Source organism: Macadamia integrifolia, unplaced genomic scaffold (genome assembly GCF_013358625.1).
Source record: "Macadamia integrifolia cultivar HAES 741 unplaced genomic scaffold, SCU_Mint_v3 scaffold858, whole genome shotgun sequence".
Classification (NCBI taxonomy): Eukaryota; Viridiplantae; Streptophyta; class Magnoliopsida; order Proteales; family Proteaceae; genus Macadamia; species Macadamia integrifolia.
Genome location: NW_024870558.1, coordinates 119971 through 136480, shown reverse-complemented (window position 1 = coordinate 136480; position 16510 = coordinate 119971). Strand labels below are relative to the sequence as shown.

Genomic DNA, 16510 nt, shown 5'->3' with positions numbered 1-16510 from the left:
CTCACAATGTCAGAAACGATATCATACAAGAAAACATTCAACATTCAGGTGAAACAATGAGCCGTCACTTCCATAATATATTGGAAGCACTACTAACATTTGATAGAGAGATTATACAACCACTCTCATTTGAGGAAACACTATCTCAAATCAAATATAATCAAAAGTATTATCCATTATTTGCCAATTACATTGGAGCAATAGATGGAATATACATAAGTGCATTAATTATAGTTGTAAAATAAGTACCATATAGATCTAGTAGAAAAAATTAATTTACCTAAAATGTATGTGTTGTATGTTCATTTGATATGTGTTTCACTTTGGTTTGGGTTGGTTAGGAGAAAACAACACATGACAAAATATTATGAGAAGCCATCGACATTCCTCGTCAAAATTTTTTCCATCCACCATCAGGTAACCTTTCATATTGTTAGTTTTGTAGTTATTAAATTATTTTGGATTTGGGAGACAACATTGAATTCTAATTGTTAATCTTAATTTTATAGGAAAATATTATCTTGTTGATTCTGAATACACATAATCCTGGCTGTATGGCTCCTTGCATGAGTGTTCAATATCATCAACAAGATTTTAAACCTAAACAAACACAAAGAGCAGAGGAGCTATTTAATTTCACACATTCGTCATTAAGAATTGTCATTGAGATATCATTTGGAGTCTTGAAGAAGCGTTTCCCTATTTTAAAGATGATGCTCTCGCAGAGTTTAAAGACACAAGTATTGATTGTGATTGCTTGTGTGACTATACATAATTTTATCAGAAATCAATTGGTATCAGATTGGATTTTTATAAAAGTAGAGAGAGGATAATTTGGTGATGAAGACAATAATAGTGATGATGAAGAGGTCGTAAACATTGCAAATGTAGTAGGTCGTACTCAACAACAACAATAGAAATGTGTTGAAACAAATTGCAAATCATGTTAAAGAAGCCTTTTGTAATTGATGTTGAAGAAATGTGTTTATTGTGTAATCAGTGGGACCTACTTTGTTTATTTTTGTTAGTATCAATTGCTTTAGAAAAAAAAAATAAAATCTATAGATGGACAACCAATGGGAAATGCGTGATTTCTTCCTTTCACTAGGGATAGGGCAATCATTTCACCCATCTTGTGTATGAACATAGAAGTCACACTTTCAAATATAACATTTTTTAAGTTATAGAAATCATTATGCGCATAGATAATAGTAAATCTATTTCTTATTCTGCAAACCATTAAAAAAAAATATTAATTACTAAACAATTTTTAGTTTCTTATTAAAAAATATTTTCACTAATAATTTTTATTAAATAAGTAAAAATAAAAAATAAATAATACCTAAGAGGACCTAGAAGACATAATTACAAATCATTCAATTAATATGAGATTTTATTAACATAAGAAGAAGGGTCTGTTATTTATCCAAACATAACAAGACACCAATTACCCTCTTAAAAATACAATGGGGATGCAATTAGATATAAATTCATAAGGATAATTAGGGAAACTCACATTCACTAAGAAAAAAGTCCAGAAAATGCAAATCTTTAATTAGTTTTTTAACGAAGGGTTAAATAGTAATTCAAAACAATCCATCTTCCCCAAACGTCTCTCTGTTTCCAACCCAACCAGTCTCTCGTTTCTGGCAGAGGTAGTAGTCCTTCTACCTCTCCCTCGTTCCCTTGACTCCTTCCTTCCTTCCTTCCTTCCTTCCTTCTTTCCTTCTCCCTGTCTATGGATCATTTCTAATCCCTCATTCCCGTGTTCCCTCCACACCATGTGACGGTCGGAGTTGTCGACATCTACAGCTGAGGCAACGGTGTAGCACCGTGTGACGGTCGAGTCATCGGACTCTGCAACTGAGGTAAGAAATCATAATCTCTCTCCCTCTCTCTCTCTCCTCCAATGGGAAGCATGTAATCAGACTCTATCCCATGTATGACAATATACTTCTTGTTCTCCAAATCGAATTTCTTGATCTTCTGGTTTAATCGACCTATGCAACCAAACTAAGAAATTATCTACTCTTGATTCCCCAAAAGGCATCCATTTGTTGAGAACTGACTTATCATGCTTCTAACCAAGTGAACAAATGTGATGTTCATGTTAAGTGTTGAAGCAAAGATCTAAACTGCAACAAAGGATATTAGCAATCAACTAAGGAATAAACACCACATTTGACTTTGTGAAATACATTAAATATTAGAGGTCAAGAAGAGAAAATTTAAGTTTTCTTAATCTCTTAACATACAGCTCTTTGATGGTAATTATTGCAACAATGAGCCAAGTTTGTGGGGATTAGTTAATACTGAGCCACAACTGAATTGAAGATGCATTACCTTGATTATTGTAGTTCATCTTTGGATGAATGAGTTAGTATATCCCCAACCATTTTCTGGTTTCAAGGGTGATCACCATGTAACTCCCTAAGATGGCAAGGTTACTATCAAGGTATGATTGGTCCACAATTTTCAGGCACCTCAGAAATGACACAAAGAGATGATTTTTCAATTTGTATTTTTACTTTTACATGGACTAGGCAACTATCATTCCCTGCAAAATTATATCTTGGATTTATGTTAGCTTTTATTTTCCTCAGTGTTAGTACATATTTTCAACTATTTGTATCATGTTCCAATATGCTAGTTGAAACCACTATAGAAAATCATATTGAAGGAAGGTGGGTGGATGAAATTTGAAAATTCTTCTGCTATATATCTTCTTCATTTCCTATGTTCTTAATTTTCACAACCTCTGCTGGATTTGAACCTGCCATTTGATGGGCCATGTCAACAAAACATAGTAAACCAGCATTATGATGGTACAGATACTGAACCTCACAAAATCCTAGAAGCCAAGAGAACCCATCAGAAACAGCTGAACTGGTTTGTTGCTTTCGACAAGGATGGCAGCCATGGAACCAGAGGAATTCCCCAAACTTTGGGAGTCCACTACTGAGACAATGAAAGCCTCATTGTCCCAAAAATCCAGAATAAGCTTATGGTGTAACCAGCCAACCTTTGGGCCTTAAGCCCTAATAAGCTCTAGTTCCCATTGAAGAAGTAAAACAGAAAGCTTACCAGCTTCAAGAAGTTTCTTTGAGGGGTAATTCTTCTCACATAGTATCTCCTCACTGGGAGCTCAATTATGCCACCATTGTAAAAACAAAGTGTGTGCTGATGGATATCAAGCTTGGCAGGACATCTAAGCTAGAGAAGAAAGTAATACAAGTACTTGAAGGGTGATCAAGAGTGTAGCATTGATGGTGTACCTGTTTTTGGGTGGACAAGAAACAACCATCGTGGGATCATGTGAGCCCTTTCAATGTGAGTAGTAAAGCATGCCTGGACAAGTGTTCACACCAATAAAACAGTAATCATTCCCTTGAGAAAATCTACCCATTTCATCCCGACACTCTGAAATGAAAAAGAGTAGACTGCATTTGTGTCTATGTTTGTATACTTTTGCATCATACTCAGTGATAGGGCAATCAAGTAGTATATTACTGTGATTATTGACATGAATCTGGTGAATTTCTACCCCTCTCTCTTCTTCTTGTCTGCTATCTCAGTTTTTTTTTCTTCTTTATAGAGTACTCCATTATGTGTTATTTGAATCTTATAAGTTCTACACCCTAGAGTGATTCTTTGTCAAGTACAGAAGAATAAACAGTATTTAGAAGTTAGCTCCAACCAAGTACTTTTCTATTTGTCTAGCTACCCTACGCCTACCACATAGCTACAAAATATTTTACCCATTTCATCCCCACTCTCTAAAGTACAAAAGGATTCATGTTTCCTGATCCTATATTTACAAGATACTGCCTAACATAGTAACGGTATCTTCTCTTGATTTATCCATCTGTTTGAGATGGAGTTTACAACATTTTGAGTAAGTATGAATCTAAAAATGTTTTCTATGGATGTTGCTTGCTTAGCAAATTGAGGGGTGAAGTTTAGGCTAGCTATGCTTTGTGGGATCTGTGATTTCTGTATGGATTGCTGCTTATTTTGATTGATTTGTAGGAGGAAAAATAGGTCATTTTGTTGATTGTGTTATGGGTATGCTTTTGTTTGTAGCCACAATGGTTTCCTGTAATTAATTATGAAAAATAGTGATTCATTGTCTTTCCTTATCTGGAAGAAATGATTTTTTATTTATTTATTTACTGAGGTTAAGGATTAAGATCCAAGCTTTGGTTGGGTTTTGTAAGGAAAAATGAATTGATTGAAGTATTTTTTCCACCTTCCCATGTTCATATGCATCTTCTGGAACAATTTTTGCATTCAGTAAATACCTAATCCTTGACTTCTAATACAATCTGTCTGTTATGGTAATTGGATGCATCATTGGTTTTCATGAGTCCTTGAAAATGAAGCTACGAATCATAGGCTCTACTGGATTCTAACTACAACTTGGTGGCAGCATTATGCCTTCCTCCTTGATCCAAACCCCTTGACCTTGCTGCATATATCCTATCTTCTTCCCAATAGGTATTGGCTATTGCCTACAAGTAAGCAGTTCTAAGAAATGTAGACCGGATATTGAAAAGCAGGAGAAAAGAAGATAACCTAAGTAGCATATTCCACCGGCTTGGTGTGTTTATAAATCCTTATGGTTGATTTCGGTCTAGGGACCTCTGTTTTGGGAAGTTTGTGGCTTCATCAAACTGACCAGCATGTAGATCTCCATTGTTCAATCCATGTTGGCTAGAAACACAAAAGATCTGTACGTGGAAGCAAAACGATCCAGCTTCAATACCATATCGCTGAAATGCTGAAATGGTTGCATTGATGACAAAGCAAGGCATTCTCCAATCAACCACTTTCAAATTCATGAAAAATGTATTTGAAACTCCAATATGAGATTCTCCTTGTTTTATAAGGTAGTTGAAAATGAAATTACATGTATCTTTCAGTCCTGATAAATAAACTAGGAATCTCTTTATTATGTTGCAGATATTCCAATTTCACATGTGTAGGGATGGTGAAAGTTATTGTTTCCATTCAGGATTTCAGTTTCACATCCATTATGTTGACAATTGAAAAAGAATTCACAAGTGAGTACTGGCTGTAACAGTTGCAATAGTAATTTGAGTTTTCTTTTATCGCTTCAATCATTAGCTGCCAAAAAAATGATTAAGAAGTCTTTGGACTGAGTCCAGCCTGGGCTAGAAGCATCATGAATCAGCCCTTGGTGGCCTACCAAAAGAAAAACTGAAAAACAAGAACAAAATAAAAAGGGAAACAGATTATTGTATATTCTAGGGTTACTCTCCAACTACAGAGAGCTAGTTAACAAGGCTGAGTTCTTCCTTGTTAGTTCACACTTTTGTGTAGTTATAATTCTTTGTTCCAGTTCTTCACTTGCGTCACTCAGTTTATGACCTTAACATTTCTACAAAGAATGATATGAGAGGTAAGGGGAAAATGCATTAATACTATGACATTAATTCCACAAAGAATGCTATGAGAATTGCTCTTATTTATTTTCTTGTATGCAAGTCTTTAGCTCAAATAAGTAGAGCGTTTGGGAATTCCTCAAGAGATGGTGGTTTAAATATATCGAGACTCATTGAATTTTCTTACGTCTAGTTTTCTTGATGGACCGATCCCATTAAATTGAGATAAGGTTATGGTTGTTGTTGTTGTTGTATCTAGCTAGTTTTTTTTAATTCTAATTGCATTAGCACAAATAACAGTTGTCATATATATAAGACAACAAATAAAAACTAAAAAGATGGACAAAAAGTTGAAAATGCTTCCCTTCCTCTCTCTGTGGAAAAGATGGATAAAAGCCTCCTACTCCCCTTCTTTAGTTTAATATGTACACGAAAAACCAATATTGGTTAATGATGACATTGTTGTGATTATTTAATGTTATGAACTTGCCCTGTGGCACTATAGTTAGCGATTGGCGTAAGATAAATTTATTATGTGAATAACCTAAATTTTATCAAAATCTCTATCATTTGACTTAGTTTTCACAAGTTTGACCAGGTTATCCAGATTTTACCATAGTGTACCAAAATTTTCTTCACTTTGACCAATTTTTTTCTTTGATAGTTCGGACTCTATTCTATTTTATTTTATTCTATTGGGGGGGGGGGATGTAAACCAAAATCTTGAATCCAAGACCTCATGGTAGGATGGGCTTTAATGCCTCACACTCTAGCAAGTGCACTAGGCACTTGTTCATAGTTTGACCAAATTTGACTAATATATTACAATGTTGGACATAAAAATTCAAAATTACCTAATATTCCGTAATTGATCAAGTTATCTATATCTAGAATAGAAATTCACTAGCATACCTTAAATTACCATAGTGTTTTATGTTTGAACAAGGCACCAAAATCTCATTTGAGTTAATTTTCACAAGTTTGATCCAGGATGCCCCAACTTTACCTAAATATACCTGAATTTTCTTCGGTTTGACCAAAATTGATCAACATATTGTTGGTGTACGATGTATTGTATTCTGTCTAAGTTTAATCTAGGGAGTAGTGGTGCAAGTGCCTCGACAGGCAAGACAACGTAGGAAATTCTTGCCAAACCTTGTAAACATGTGTGCATTGCTTGTTCTTGCTTTTCCATTATCTTCTGCATCATTTTATGGTTGTATTTCTACACATATTCATTAATATGTCCTAAGTGACCATAGTGTCTCATGTTTGAACAACGTAAGCCAAGTTTAAAAAATTTGATGAAATTATCCAAATATTATATATTCGATCAAATTATTCATATTCAAAATATAATTAACTAGTACATCTTAAATGGCACTAATATCCTACTGTGAACAAAATTAGTAAGCCAAATTTAACAAATCATTCTACCAAAAAAAAAAATCTCTATCATTTGATATGCTTTTCACAAGTTTGACAAATGTATCCAAACTTTATTTAAATATGCCTAAATTTTACTCAAAATTAACCAGCATAGCATAAGGTTGATTGAAAAAAAACATAGATTTGACAAAGATTACCGACTAACATATCAGCCCTTGATTGGGCCTTTGGGTAGATTAGGAAGCTAAAACTGGGCTTGACCACATTACCCTCCTTGTAGGTAAAGTTAAGGATGTCAATCGGTCAGTTTGGACCAGCTTCGGTTTAGGTTGAATTGGTTTTAGTGTGTAAATGGTGAAACCGAAATCAAACCAATAAAAAAATTTCGAGTTCGGTTCAATTTGGTTTTGGGTTGTTTTCTGTTTATTATGACGATTTGTTATTGGGTAGGTTTTGGTTTTTGCTTGATTTCGCTAGTCTTTAATTCTTCATCTACAAATTCTCTACTTAGACCCTACCTACTCGTGACACGTGTCTCCATTCCAATCCTACAGCTGAGACACAAATCCTTTTTCAATCTCTTTTCCCCACAAAACACTTCAGCCAATGCAAGGTTTGATCTGAGTCATCTACCCACAAACCTGTACGAATACGAAGAAGAAGGGCCCGAGGCAAAAAAAAAAAAAAATTGGAACGAAATAAAAATGAAGAGAAGAAGTCGACGGAGAAAAGGTTTGTGTAGAAGAAGGGAGAGCTGGTATACGCATAAGAAGGTAGTTTCCGCAGCGGTTTTTTTCGAGAAAACCTAACAGAAGGAAAAAGAGAAGAGAGGAAGGGAGAAAAGGTTTGCGCAGAAGAAGAAAGGGGTTTTCTCAAAATATGAAACGGAATAACATAAAGGAGAGGAAGTGGGTTTTCAATTTTCATAATTTCAGAAGGTTCCGTCTCCCCTGGGCATCTGATGAAATATACTTCTGGTTAAATAGGTTGGTGATAGGGAAGAGTAGACTATTAAATATGATAGAACTCTTGAATGGATTTTCCTGGGTAAAAGATGATTATACAGTAGTGGAGATATAAGAATAAAAAGCTCCTAAAAAGGAATTCTGGGTGGAAAGTTTGATGTGGTGGCGATGGTGGGGTTAGATGATAAGATGGTATTAAGATATGAAGCTTAGGGGTGTCAATCGGTCGGTCCGGCTCGGTTTCGGTCCGGGTTGAGTCGGTTTCGGTGTGGAAAAGTTGAAATCGAAACCGAACCAATAAGAAAATTTCGGTTTCGATTTGGTTTTGGTTTCGATGCGGTTTGGTTTCGGTTTGTCTTCGATTTTTTAAATCGATTTGTAACCGGGTTGATTTTGGTTTTTGGTCTAGTTTGGATTCAACTTTCCATACAAATGTACATAAAACTATGCAAATTTAGATTTTTTTAATGAATTTTGGAGTGTTTCGGTTTCTTACCGGTTTAGTTTCAGTTTCGGTCCGAGTTTTGAGCCGGTTTGGTTTGGTTTCGGATTCATCCGGTTTTTGGTGCGGTTCGGTTTGATTTTGGGGTTGCAATACTTCAAACCGAGCCAAACCAATAAGGCTTTGATTCGATTCGATCTGTGTTGTTATTGGTTCGATTCGACCGATTTTACCGATTCGATTTAGGAATTGACACCCCTATGAAGCTCCATTCAAAAAACTCATTTGAGCGAAATAAAACCCCAACTTGAAGGTGGGTTACCAGAGAATGAGTAAGGCAGGAAATAAGACGAAATGATAAAATTGCTTCTGGAATTTCAATTGTGAAATGACAGAAGTGCCTTAGAATTTCAATTGTGCATATATCTTTTGATTCTAATTTATAAAAATTGAAATATCTTGTATGCCCCCAATTAATTGGTCTTACAATATAATTATTCCTCATAAATTTGTCATTTTACCCTTCTGTTATTTTTTCAAACATAATCAATTCTTGTTACGTTATAACATCCAATTAATATTTTTCTTTTAAAAAAACAAATTAGTAAATTCATACATCCCCAAAAGAGCCACGTACGGTCCAACATAGTTAAAGAAACCCACCACATAGGAAGTGGACACGCCACGTGTTATTGAAAGAATTAGTTTCACTTCCACGTGTCATGTTAATATGTGAAACTAGGCGTTACGTGTAACGTCTCCATCCCGCGTACCAAAAGAGACTCTTCATTCCCTATGATATCATGCGCCAGTTGCATGAGACATCGGGACTTACATTCTCCAACCATTCTTCCACTACGTCACCATTCGCTTAGCCAAGTTGTCAATCGGGACCGCTCTCGCCCCAACACATGGGAATTCGGCTCTAGCGATAGTAGCATGAATCTAATCAATCAACTCGAGTGATGATAGGTTGAAGGTATTTTTATCACTAGATTATCAATCCTATTATTAGTTATCATACAGGTCAATCCATGATTATTTGGACAAACGCTATGTGTCCAAATGAATATCTAGAGGTTTGATGAACGAAACAGTGATACAAGCATAAAAAACGGGCATCAAGAATAATTGGATCCTCGCTTGCACACGAGGTGTTAGGTTCAAGTAAACATGGCAAGACCTGGGCGTAAAAAAAAAAAAAAATCCAACACGTGGTGTGCAAAATTTTCATTAATTAAAAAGAAAGCTAACCCCAAAAAAACCATACCCAACACGTGGATTCACGTCACGGCACGAGACCGTTACTTCTTCTTTTAAAATACCTAAAATACTCTTATTCTAATCCGCTGACATCACCAAGGTGACTAAGCCGGGCAAAAGGAAAGTTTTCGAAGTCTAATTTATCATCAAACCCGTTTTGTCGTTTTCGATTCTTCCGGAAAAGCACCGTTACTTAACCCGCCCCACGTTTCCTCTGATCTGGTAAACCCATCTAAATATTGAATAAACCTAAAACCGGAAAGAAACTCCAACCCTATTTCTGTGGGTCCCACACCTGGGTTAATCCAGCGTGGAAAAACCAAAGAAGAAAGGTGGAGAAAGAAAGAATCTCGAGATAGCGATGGGCACATCGTACCCATGCGTACACACTAGAGAAGAAGTGGCTTGCCACGTGGCTAATTGTGAAATGTCAATAGTTTATAATTGTTCACACAGACAGAAGATGAGAAGAAGGCGTTTTAGAGTGTAGTTTCGTAAATGCCGGTGTGAAAATAGGGGGATGGTAATATGGAATCATGGTACTCCTCAATCATTCCCGGGTAGTATTATGAAAATATTGGGGGCGGGAGAGCGAAACCGCTGTGTCGTGTTCGTGGTTTTGGTTTGGTTTCCGATATTCCAAAAGGAAAATTTCAATGGAAATAGAAGAGGTCACCTTCCTTTATCTTCCTTTTCTTCTCTGGTTTTCCTTTCTTGGAGATTTCCATGGCCCCTGGTTTTCCTCTCCCACTATTGCTATATAACCTACATTCTCTTTCCATTTCCCTCGATCTAATCCACCACTACTACTACCTACCTCAACTTGCTACTAACAGATCTGTGAATAAGGAGATTTTGATCTGTGAAAAGAAGAGTTTTTGGTAATGACGACGGAGGTTGGAATGGTTGAAATGAAGAAGAGAAACAGAGTTGAGTGTTTGAGTAAAATTACGAAGAATAAGAGATGGAAGACGATGAATAATCGCCATCGCGTACCACCACCACCACCGGCGGAGGCAATGGTGCTTCAGAAACTTTTCGAATCTTGCAAAGAGGTCTTCAAAGGTCCTGGCACGGTTCCTCCACCTCAAGATGTGCAGAAGCTGCGGAAAATTCTCGGTTAGTCTTGTAAATTTACTGTTATATATATCTATTCTGAAATAATCTGATTCCTTTTCACATTTTTCATTAATTCGAGTTTTTTCAAAGAAATTTGTAATGGATTAGATCTGCTTCTCGATTTTCTAGATCACCTGTGTTTATTGAGGTTGCAGAGAAGAAAAAAGAAGTGCCCCCATAATCGGCCTTTATTTACAGTATTGCCACCATATGGTGATGATCCCATTCCCATTGATTGGATCTTCACTGGGTGGGTGATCTTGTACCACAAAATTCACTAGTGGGTGGTGGGTGGTGGGTGACCACGTCATGCATTCTGACCTAGAAAGCACAAGAGCTAGGTTGATACATGAACCCTAGCACACACATCCCCCAAGAAATGCTAGAAAGAAAAACCCTCTCTAGTAGTTTAGGGTATGTTTGGTTTGTTATCCTAATTCTGGAATCTGGATCGCCTATCCTAAGACCCATTCATATTTTACAATTTTGATTAATGTGGGTTCCACTGTAAAGTAAAGTTTGATGTTAGTCTGTGTTTGTGTGCTTGTGCTATTCATGCTTCCTTATCTGTTTCTTTTGTACCAGACTGCTAGTTTCCTCCTTGGTCATCTCCTATTAATATATATATATATATATATTAGTGGGTTTCCCCAAATGAAACCTGTAAATGTCTTAATAGGACAAGGATAATTCATGAAATGATAGCATACTAGATCAACAAATATGGGTAGGCAAATGAGATTGAAGACCCTTCACTATCTCACCAGTTAAGATTCAGTGAATATAGATAGGGAACTAAGGGAAGTGTCTTAAAAATGAATTCAAAAATTCCATAAATATCATTACTGTCAAATTACATTTTTAACCACTTGTGCAAAATCATCTTTCATATAAAGTGTGGAATTTCATTACTAGATGAGTGGTGGTTAGTTAACATAATTGTACTTTCATTGCTTACATTTATTGCAGACAGTATGGAGCCAGAAGATGTTGGGCTAAGCAAAGATCTTTTCTTTAAACCTAAAAGTGTTCCAGAAGGGACTCCCAGTATCACATGTACAACTATATACGAGTGCAAAAATTTCTCGGTAAGAACACCAAGTTCTTGCTTGCTTCTCCACCCCACCCCACCCCACCCCAGCACCCACACCCACACCCGCACCGCACCAGCACCAGCACCCGCACCAATATTTACTTCCTCTTGTTAATGCCATTTTCATAACCACTATTTGAGGATAGTCGACTTGGCAAAGGGATTGATTTTGAGTTTGAATATTTTTACCATTTTAGGGCAAGATATTTCGAGTTTTTTACTGTTTTCAGTGAAAATTAAATGGTTCTTATCCAACTCTGATATGATCTGATTCATGCGATTGTGAGATCAATATAAAACCGTAAACTAGCTAAGCTGAAGGTCTGGATACCCGTCGTTAGTAAAAAAATAAAGTAAAAGTCATTTTGTTTATTTCTCCTCTAATTTTATTTTTTTGGGCAGCTGTGTATTTTCTTTCTTCCCCCCACAGCAGTAATCCCACTCCATAACCACCCAGGCATGACTGTTTTCAGCAAGCTTCTGTTAGGATCAATGCACATCAAGGCATATGATTGGGCTGATCCTGGGAAGTCTGAGAGTTCCATTCCCTCTTTGAATGGTTAGTACTGATCTGGGCTCTCTTCTCTATATTTGTTGTTTTCTTTCTCTTTGTCTGCAGATGTTAAATCATTAAAAGATGAAACCCATGAGTGAATAAGTTTCTGTGGCTGACCCAAATTAGGATAATTTTTTCAGTGAGACTGGCAAGATTGAAGGCCAATAGTGTGTTCACAGCCCCATGCAACACATCTGTGCTCTACCCCACATCTGGAGGAAACATTCATGCCTTCACCGCAGTTACAACGTGTGCAGTACTTGATGTACTTGGACCTCCTTATTCTGAAGAAGATGGCCGAGACTGTACATACTATAGGGACATGCCCTTCTCTACTGGGTCATCCGGTGAGCACAACTATCAAGATTCCAGTTCCTCTGCATATATACATGCATGGTTGCACGTACGCTTCACTTAGTTACTGACACATGTCAGCTCATGAGCATACGTGCAACTATATAGGAATTTTTTTTTTTTTGTTCGAAAGATCCTACATCGGCGAATGTGAATAGTAAAAACTTATGAGGACATGACACCCTCTCCTTAGTAGTTAGGGATGCTGTCCTTGCACAAGTTCGTGCTTTGGAGATGGATTCTACATAATATGGTGAATACCATAGTATGTGGATTATAATTCCATAATTTTATAGAAATTCACCTGAACTACCCTTGATGTAGTTTCAACAACAACAATATCAAAAAACTTATCCTAATTTAATAGTGTCGGTTATATGGAGATTCCAAGCAAGGATAAAAACAAGGATTCATACAAAAAGATTGATTGGTTATAATTAATTATAATAAGTGCCGGCTGTCAACTCAATACATCACTACAAATCAGTCACAGGCTTAAAACGAAAAATTATAAACTACCCTTAATTTAATTTCAACTTGTCCAAAAGAGAGCCAAGTGAGTGGATATTATTTAAGCTAATCTCTTTAACGTGAGACTTTGTTTGCTAGCTAGTGGTAACTAGTTGACTTTGTGCAGTTTCTGCATGCATGGACTTGTTTCTCTCTTTCTTCTAGATATTATACTATATTGTATGATCACTAAAAAAAAAAATTCAAATATTATATAATTAATTAAAAGGAGGCATAGATGTCGTTTTAAGTTTGTTAAGTATGTTTAGTTATTGATTATATTTATTTGCACATTAAAATATACATCATACCTGCATGCTCCATGCCCTCCAACATCAACTGCTGTTGGGAACTATGTTTGCCTCAATGGGTTGTCTTATCGCACCTCATGTCTCATTGTCTCCCTCGTCATTTTTGTTAAACAGTCTAAAGTTTCTTGTTCTGTGTGGTACCAATGCTGAGGGGACAATAGGTACCAGTTTCACTTGAACAAGTATGGGATTAGGAAGGCCTTTAACTTTATAGCATTAGAAAGAAAATAAATCAAGTTTAAAAAATGATTTATGTGGGGGAATGTGGGTCCCTGTGTAGACATATTCTATAATTGAAATGATCAATTCACTTTTATAAAAGGAAAAAAGAATATATATGTTTATGAATTTTTTTTTTTTCGTGCACTTCCATTGGTGCTTGTGCACTTCCCTTTTAACTTAAATACCCATTAAACCAAATTTCTTTTCAAACATATCTGATGTTTTGGAAATATCCCATCCATTAGATTGGTAAGATGATGTCATACAATGAGGTAGTCCATGTCAATATCATGGACCTAGGATGGATGCTTTTTATAATGATATTTAATTTCCTTTCTTTAGGGTAATGGTTGTGCAGTTCTAACTTTTATTTTTTTGGGCTTTGGGTTACAGATGGCAGTGCAGGGGAACCCAAAGAGGGAGATGGCTGTTATGGATGGTTGGAAGATATTGAGATGCCAAAGGACTTAAAAATGGAAAGGGTTCAATATTTGGGCCCACAGATCATTGATACTGTTTGTTAGCTTATGTATCTTCGATCTCACCTGTTTTCCAGTGGATGTAGAAGCCTTCTTTCGGTAGTCGACCAGTCCACGTTTTTCTTTTTCCTCATCTTCTTCTTTTGGGCGATCTATAGTTTTGAGATTCCAACAAGAGTGAGTTGGAGGTCCCTTTTATTTGTAATCTTCTTTTCTTCTTATGATAGCTTTTCTGTGCAGTTTCTTCAACCCGTAGTTTATCTAGTTATGGCACAATTTGAGAGAGAGAGAGAGAGAGAGATAAAAACCAGTTGTCAATTTGTCACATAAGTTGCTTTGTCATTGGCCTCTTTTACTTACCCCTGTCGTTTTCTTTTGCTAAGGTTATGGATGGATGCCATGAAAAAAAAAATAAAAATACGATGATAAAAATCATAATTGGCACTTGGGTAAGAATCCAACATCGAGGGCTAAGCAGGATGGGTCAAAATTAAGATTTTTTTTTTTTTTTTGGACGAGGGTTTTCTGAATGGTAGAGTGGCGTAGAGCCAATGGGAATGCATGTGAAAGCATCAATAGGGAAGAGATTTATCCCTTCTATGAGGGGTGGATTGGTCATTTCATCCCATTTGTGTCTTAAGGCAAAATCACATTGTCTTCCACGCTTATTTTTTTTTCTTTCTTTTCAGCATAAAAACTAGAAATTTTTATCAAAGAAAATCTAAGGAAGAGAAATGGGAGTGGGTGAATCCAATTGAAGTAGAAAATCTAAGAAAGAAATTTCTACTAAAAAAGAAAAATTTACAAAGATCGGGTATGGGTAAATTTTCCAAACATGTGAAAACCTCAAAGCTGAATCCTCTTTAGTGACAAAATGAGAATCCTCTTTGGTGAGAAAATGAGCCTCCCTATTAGAGGATTGGACAAAGAAATTAACGAAAAGAAACAGTAAAACAGAAGCATCTAATTATTATTAGTAGTAGTGGTTGATATAATAACATAATAGAGGTCAATAACATTTTTTTATTTTTTTTATTTCTTCACATTTCTTATGAGTGAAGCTGTTAAAAACTGGATACTTAATTCATAAAATCTTACTTTCTTAAGGCACCTGGGGAAGACAATGTTCTAGTTTTAGGAAAGGTGCTTTGAATATTAAATACAGTAGGATATTCAGGATAATCATTCTGACAATCTTGCTTCTGAGCTTTTGGATTATAATAATAATTAGAATTTATCTTTGAGAAATCGTTGCTTCCTTAATATATTGTTAGAATCAGATTACACTAATTAGAGTGTTAGGACCAATTATTTTTCCATTTCTCGAAATCTGATGATCTATGAAATATGAATATGGAAAACACTATTTTTTATCTGAAAAATAAGCATAAAAAAAAAAAAAAAAGAATGGGAAAAGCAAAAATGTACAATTGATTTCGTACAATAAAGTGACAACATATATTACCCTGGATTTAGTAGGCGAAGAAAAACTATCGTTCCTTCTTCATTCACTTTGGTTCTTCCAGAGACTAGGATTCGCCAAGAGAGCATTGGCAACATGTTCCATGGCAGCAGACTATTTGCGCTCACAGAGTTCCTTCACTGACAGACCCATCAAAGAATGATATAAGGCCTTGCTTGGTCAACGTTGGAAGGAGCCCAGGAAGATTCACCAGGGATCACCTTAGAGGGAAGGCTTTGGAAGGATTCAAAGGTCTCCAATTGGTTAAGCATGTCATTGAAGCCAGGAAGAGGAGGAGAGACTTGGCAGAATCAAACCAAGAGAGTAAGTAATCAGATTCCTTTCCTACTAGAAAAAGAGATTAACGGAAGGTAGGAGCACTTACTTCCTTAGAATCTTGCGGGGACAAGGTTGCCGAGATGGTGGGGGGAGTTGTAGGATGACCGGAGAACTACTTTCACCTTTTGGCATGCGTTGGGAATCACCAAAAGCCTCAGAAACCCCGGTTGGGCCAAGAAACGGCACCGTGATTCCTTCTTCAGGCAACTTAGATAGAGAGTTGGACACAAGAAAGTTTGGCCGCTATCTGGTCCAACCAGACAGGATGGAAGCAACTTTTTCCTCTTCTTAGCCTCTTCAAGGGAACAACGTCCTCAGGATGGTCATCCTTTGGCAGGTCAAACGGCTCGTCAACAACCTGAACTTCATTTGGGCTCTCAGATTGTTCTTGGTCAGCAGTCGGGGGCAAGGCATCTGAAAGAGTAGGGTATAGTTAGGTATAAAGAGAAGGCACCAACAACCAGAAAAAAAATACCAATGTTGGGGCCATATTCAACCATGGCCACGTGCTTCCTTACACTGTACCGCTTCCTTACACTGTACCACTCGTGGTTGGTGGCCAACAAACCCGAGAAGATCACGCTTTTTATTGCTTCATAAG

General features: G+C 36.5%; 1 protein-coding gene and 1 pseudogene across 1 annotated transcript; one reads left to right on the top strand and one right to left on the bottom strand.

The window, feature by feature from the left end:
- Window positions 1-2749: 2749 nt before the first annotated feature.
- On the bottom strand, window positions 2750-3906 carry LOC122070212 (annotated as a pseudogene).
- Window positions 3907-10020: 6114 nt separating this feature from the next.
- LOC122070210 (plant cysteine oxidase 2-like) lies at window positions 10021-14357 on the top strand. Its single transcript, XM_042634336.1, has 5 exons — window positions 10021-10583; window positions 11553-11671; window positions 12079-12235; window positions 12373-12579; window positions 14023-14357. The coding sequence occupies exons 1-5, from the start codon at window positions 10349-10351 to the stop codon at window positions 14151-14153; spliced, it is 849 nt and encodes a 282-aa protein (XP_042490270.1). The 5' UTR covers window positions 10021-10348; the 3' UTR covers window positions 14154-14357.
- The last annotated feature ends 2153 nt before the right edge of the window (window positions 14358-16510 follow it).

Excerpts from the sequence above, each read along its gene's own strand:
- LOC122070210 (XM_042634336.1), top strand. The coding sequence starts at position 10,349 with ATGACGACGGAGGTTGGAATGGTTGAAATGAAGAAGAGAAACAGAGTT. Across the intron at positions 10,584-11,552 it reads GAAGCTGCGGAAAATTCTCG|ACAGTATGGAGCCAGAAGAT; the intron begins GTTAGTCTTGTA and ends CATTTATTGCAG. Across the intron at positions 11,672-12,078 it reads ACGAGTGCAAAAATTTCTCG|CTGTGTATTTTCTTTCTTCC; the intron begins GTAAGAACACCA and ends TTTTTTGGGCAG.